Source organism: Piliocolobus tephrosceles, chromosome 13, assembly GCF_002776525.5.
Source record: "Piliocolobus tephrosceles isolate RC106 chromosome 13, ASM277652v3, whole genome shotgun sequence".
Classification (NCBI taxonomy): Eukaryota; Metazoa; Chordata; class Mammalia; order Primates; family Cercopithecidae; genus Piliocolobus; species Piliocolobus tephrosceles.
In genome coordinates, this window is record NC_045446.1 from 211,433 (window position 1) to 217,104 (window position 5,672).

General features: G+C 65.7%; 1 protein-coding gene across 1 annotated transcript in view; it reads left to right on the plus strand.

Annotated features, from left to right (window-relative positions):
* The window catches only part of B4GALNT4 (beta-1,4-N-acetyl-galactosaminyltransferase 4), an 11,453-nt gene that overhangs the window by 2,622 nt on the left and 3,159 nt on the right, over window positions 1-5,672 (plus strand). Inside the window, exons 3-14 of the mRNA XM_023183530.1 lie at window positions 219-311; window positions 403-498; window positions 577-667; window positions 742-842; window positions 1,003-1,070; window positions 1,296-1,374; window positions 2,546-2,612; window positions 2,718-2,852; window positions 2,926-3,035; window positions 3,160-3,260; window positions 3,342-3,442; window positions 3,512-4,418. Coding sequence (XP_023039298.1) covers window positions 219-311; window positions 403-498; window positions 577-667; window positions 742-842; window positions 1,003-1,070; window positions 1,296-1,374; window positions 2,546-2,612; window positions 2,718-2,852; window positions 2,926-3,035; window positions 3,160-3,260; window positions 3,342-3,442; window positions 3,512-4,418 — 1,949 coding nt within the window. The remainder of the gene's footprint in view (window positions 1-218; window positions 312-402; window positions 499-576; window positions 668-741; window positions 843-1,002; window positions 1,071-1,295; window positions 1,375-2,545; window positions 2,613-2,717; window positions 2,853-2,925; window positions 3,036-3,159; window positions 3,261-3,341; window positions 3,443-3,511; window positions 4,419-5,672) is intronic.

Genomic DNA, 5,672 nt, shown 5'->3' on the forward strand with positions numbered 1-5,672 from the left:
ATGTGGGGTGGCCGGGCATCTGCTTGGGCGAGAGTGACCAGGGGGTCTGAGTGTATGTGCCGGGGCCATGGGTCAGGGTTTGCGTGGCTGTGGGCTCGCAGGCATTTAGGGCTGTGTGGCTGCATGTTGGAAGGGGTCTTTGTGAAGGTCTGTCTAGGTGTGTGTGACCTCCTCCCTGCCCTTCCTGCCCTGACCCCGCTGCCTTTTCTCTCCTGCAGCCTGAAGGTCGGGATCTAGATATGCTGTTTCCTGCGGGGGCTGGGAAGCTGCCACTGAACTTCACCCATCAGACACCCCCATGGCGGGAGGAGGTGAGCTGGCTCGGCCTGTAACGGGCTGGGAGGCAGGGTGGGGCTGGGGGGGCGGCGGGCCGTGCAGAAGGTAAGGCCCCCCCATCCCCAGTACAAGGGGCAGGTGAACCTGCACGTGTTTGAGGACTGGTGTGGGGGCGCCGTGGGCCACCTGAGGAGGAACCTGCACTTCCCGCTGTTCCCTCATGTGAGTGCCAGGGTTGGGGGGTGCAGGGCGGGCAGGGCACGCAGGGGGCTTCGACAGCAACAGTCACTGCCCCCTCAGACTCGCACCACCGTGAAGAAGTTGGCCGTGTCCCCCAAGTGGAAGAACTATGGACTCCGTATATTTGGTTTCATCCACCCAGCGAGGGACGGTACGGGGGTGAGGGTGCCCTGGGGGAGGGGTGTCATGAGGCTCCACCCCCCTGAGCCTAGTCTTGTGGACTAGGAGACGTCCAGTTTTCTGTGGCCTCGGACGACAACTCGGAGTTCTGGCTGAGTCTGGACGAGAGCCCCGCTGCTGCTCAGCTTGTGGCCTTCGTGGGCAAGGTACCCCCACCCCAGCCCTGGTGTCTCCCCAGGCCTCCTGCAGCTCAGTCACCTGTCCCCACCAGCCTCTTGGGAATGAGGACCCGATGGCTTTGGTGTCCCCACGGAGAGAGTGAACCACCCCCCCCCCCGCCCCCCCCCCCCCCCTATCACCCCCCAGACTGGCTCCGAGTGGACAGCGCCTGGAGAATTCACTAAGTTCAGCTCCCAGGTGTCCAAGCCCAGGCGGTGAGTGACTGTGGGGTGCATGTGCATGCACTTGTGTATTCGTGGGAGGGGGCTACGTGCTGTTTCCTTACCCTGTGCACGCTTGCACACACTCTGCACAAGCACCCGCCCAGCCCAGCTGCCATCCTCCTGAGGGCCAGCCCTGAGGGATGTGGGCACCACCTGCCCCCCTCCCTGGCTCCCCTGCGCATGGTGGGGCCCAACCCTTGCTCCTCGTGTCCCCAGGCTCATGGCCTCCCGGAGGTACTACTTTGAGTTGCTGCACAAGCAGGACGACCGCGGCTCGGACCACGTGGAAGTGGGCGTGAGTGCCCCCCGCCCCCGGGAGTTTCTGGAGATTCCACTTCCGCTGCCTCCCTTCAGGACAACTGCAGTGGGGTCCCCGTCCCAAAGCTGACAAAGCCTCAGGGCCATGGGCCTGAGGTCAGCAGGGTCTGCTCTGCCCTCTTGTGGGGCTCGGTGAGGCTTCACTAGGAGTCGCCTTTGAATAGAGTCTTGAGAGAATGGAGACATTCAGTAGGGAGATGTGGGGGGCAGATAATTTGGGGTGGGACGCATGGTGGGTGAATTCTAGACCACGAGTGCAGCGAAGGAACAGACCCAGCAGAGGAAGTGGGTCTTCGAGACTAGGAAGGGTCTGGTGGCCAGATCAGGCGGAGCCTGGGCACCACTCTGGACAGATAGGGCTTTGTCCTGAGAATGAGGCCATGGGATTTGCATTCCAGGAAAAAACCCCTGGCCACAGAGTGGAGAGAGCCTGGGGGAAGGGTTTTACTGTGGCCTTTGGTCCTCGAACCCAGGGAGGTGGCCATGGGGACGGATGGGGGAAGCGGAAAGGGGTTACACAGCAAGGCAGAGGGCCTGGAGCCTGGTGGGTGTTGCGGGCTGCTCCATGGTGCCTGTGTCTGGTGTGTGGAGGGTGCGTTTCACCCCAGCTCAGCTGAGCAGAGGGCCCAGGCTGGAGACAGGGGTTTGAAGTGGTCTGTGGAGGCCCCAGGATGAGGTGGGAACAGAAGGGCCTGAGACAACCCCTGGAGCCCCAACTTGGTGGTGGGGGTAGAGTGGAGGCGGCATCCAGCCTGGCCCTTTGAGGGCCAGCAGTGACCTCACTGGGAATGGGCAGGGTTGGAAGTCATAACCTGAGGCGGGCAGGGGAGCGGACCTCAGGGAGGAAGGGAGGGATGAAAGGAGGGGGGCCTCAGGGAGGGAGGGAGGAAGGGAGGGAGTAGGAAAGGTGAGGAAGGGAGCATGGGGAGGTCTGGCCCTGCTCCCAGGGCCCCTCAGCTTTCTGGGCTTCCTTCCCCAGCTTCCCTGCTGCCCCTTCTTGGAACCCCCGGACCCCTCTACCATCTCCCCTCCTGCATCCTTTAAGGGGTTGGTCCTCCTAGTCCCCCGGCCCTGAGCCAGGGTAGACCCTTTCTTCCCGGGACCCAGCCACGGCCCTGCCCCTGACACCCACTCTCTCTGCCCCGCAGTGGCGAGCTTTCCTGCCCGGCCTGAAGTTCGAGGTCATCAGCTCTGCTCACATCTCCCTGTACACAGGTGCGCGGGCGCCTCTGGGGATGTGGGGCTCCTTGGGATGGGCTCTGGGTGTGAGCGGGAAGAATGGAGGAGTCTGAGCACTCCCTGGAACCCCTCTTCCCCCAGATGAGTCAGCCCTGAAGATGGACCACGTGGCCCACGTCCCCCAGTCTCCAGCCAGCCACGTAGGGGGGCGTCTGCCGCAGGAGGACACCAGCGCAGACATGCTGCGGCCAGATCCCAGGGATACCTTTTTCCTCAGTGAGAGGGGGCCCGCGCGGGGGCGAGGGCGGGGGTGCCTGCCCCAGCCGCCCTATGACCGCACCTCCTGCAGCTCCGCGCATGGAATCCTCGAGCCTGGAGAACGTGCTGGAGCCCTGTGCCTACGCCCCCACCTACGTGGTCAAGGACTTCCCCATCGCCAGATACCAGGGACTGCAATTTGTGAGTGCGGCTGGAGACCCCGTCTCCCGTCCGGGACTCCACGGAGCCTTCTCCAGCCCCTTGGGAGGCCACCCCGGGAGGTCCCCGCCCTGAGCCCTGAGCCCGCCTACTCCCCGCCCCCCAGGTGTACCTGTCCTTCGTTTATCCCAACGACTACACCCGCCTCACCCACATGGAGACGGACAACAAGTGCTTCTACCGCGAGTCTCCGCTGTACCTGGAGAGGTGGGCTCGCAGCCCGGCTGGAAAATGCGGGGCGGGGCGGGCAGGGCGGGACTCGGCTCTGATGCTTCCGCTCCGCCCCAGGTTTGGGTTCTATAAGTACATGAAGATGGACAAGGAGGAGGGGGACGAGGATGAAGAAGAGGAGGTGCAGCGCCGAGCCTTCCTCTTCCTCAACCCGGACGGTGAGTGTTCGCAGCGCCCCCAGCCCTTACCCACCTGCGCAGGGAGCTTCTGACCTGCGTTTCCCGCAGACTTCCTGGACGACGAGGACGAGGGGGAGCTGCTCCACAGCCTGGAGCCCACGGAGGCGCCCCCGTCCAGGAGCAGCCCCCCGTCCCCCGCCCCAGCGACCCACGCGGAGCCGGGAGCCACCCCTGCTCCGCCAACCCCTCCCCGCCCCCGGGACGAGGGGACCCCCAGGCACTCCAGGGCCCTGAGCTGGGCCTCCCGGGCCACCCGCCCCTTGCCGCTCTTCTTGGGCCGAGCTCCGCCCCCGCGCCCTGCAGCGGAGCAGCAGCCCCCAAAGGTGTACGTGACCAGGGTGCGGCCGGGACAGCGGGCATCCCCCCGGGCCCCAGCGCCGCGCGCGCCCTGGCCGCCCTTTCCCGGCGTCTTCCTGCACCCCAGGCCTCTGCCCAGAGTGCAGCTGCGGGCGCCCCCACGCCCACCCCGGCCCCACGGCCGCAGGACCGGCGGCCCCCAGGCCACACAGCCGAGGCGCCCAGCCAGGGCGCAGGCCACCCAAGGGGGCCAGGAGGGCCAGGCGCGCACGCTGGGACCTGCGGTGCCCACAGTGGACTCAAACTTGTCCTCCGAAGCGCGGCCCGTGACCTCCTTCCTGAGCTTGTCCCAGGTGTCCGGGCCACAGCTGCCCGGGGAGGGCGAAGAGGAGGAGGAAGGGGAGGACGATGGGGCCCCGGGCGACGAGGCTGCGTCCGAGGACAGCGAGGAGGCCGCGGGCCCGGCGCTCGGACGCTGGCGTGAGGACGCCATCGACTGGCAGCGCACGTTCAGCGTGGGCGCCGTGGACTTCGAGCTGCTGCGCTCGGACTGGAACGACCTGCGGTGCAACGTTTCCGGGAACCTTCAGCTGCCAGAGGCGGAGGCCGTGGACGTGGCGGCTCAGTACATGGAGCGGCTCAACGCGCGCCACGGCGGGTATGGGGCCGGCTCAACGCGCGCCAGGGCGGTTGTGGGGACGGGGACAGCCGGGGAGAGGAGGTCCTGGCCTTGGTGGGCCCCTCAGACCTCCCCCAGGGCTCAGTGGTGTACCGGCCTGGGCTGAGGCACCGCCCCCCACCCCAGGGAAGCCCCAGCTTCTCCCCTTCCTTCCCCGTGTCCTGACTGCCCAGGGCACTTGGCCAGCCTCAGGGACCTCCCTGGAGCCCCACCCAGGGCTGGTGCCCCATCCTTGCACCTGCGAACCCCACTTCTGTCATCCTGGACCTGGGCCCAGGGATGAGTCCAGGCTACATAGGTCAGGGTCAGTCCCATCCAGTTGCTGGGCAGACAGCCCCATTCAGGGGCCAGGCTGAGACACTTAGGGCAAAGCTCAGGACCGCTGGACGACCTCCTCTCCCCTCGCAGTGCCCCTGGGTGTTCCCAGGTGCTGAGGGCCTGACTGCAGAGGAGTGTGCAGGGCTTCTGCCCCATTGGCCCCTCTGGTCTCCCCGAGGCCCCAGGAATCTAGTGCTGTCCGCCCTCCCTGCAGGCTGGTGGGCGGGAGTGGGGAGTCTAATTTGGCCTCCAGGAGGCCTGTGGAGTCCTAAGAAGAGGAAGCATCTGTTGTGCCCAGCCTTGAAGTCGAGTTAGGAGCTGCGCAGTGATGACAGGCAGGGGCAGGGTCAGAGGATGGAGGCAGAGCTGGGACTGTTTCTCCTGTGCGTGATAGAAGGATGTGAGCAGGGCAGGAATTCCACCGGTTTGGGTACAGACAGGTGTGCCGCTGCCTGGAAGGGAAGGGAGGGTGGTGGTGGTGACTGACAGCCTGGAGCCCTGGGGGCTGGGTGCTGGATTCAAGGTGGCTCAGAGGGCACGCCTGCCCCTGGCTCTAAGCTTCCTGAGAGCAGCTTGTCATGCCATGGGGGTCTCATGGGATGGTCATTGTTGTGGTCCCACCTTTGCCCACTTGGGTGTGGCTCAAGGAGCAACAGTGTAGAGAGACCAAGAGCATTTGGGGCAGGAGGTCGCTGACACTCAGGGCTTTGCGGGGGGGAAGGACAGGAGTTGGAGGGAGGCCTCGGACCCCTCGGCACCCAGGTGGGCGTCCCCCGGTGAAGGGCACAGACTGCCAAGGGAGGATGTGAGGCCGACTGAAGAGAAAGCGTCGTCTAGGGCAGGGTCCTATTTTCTCCAGGTGAGGAGAGCAGAGTGGAGGGAAACTGAGGTTCTCAGCTGGGCAGAATGAGGAGG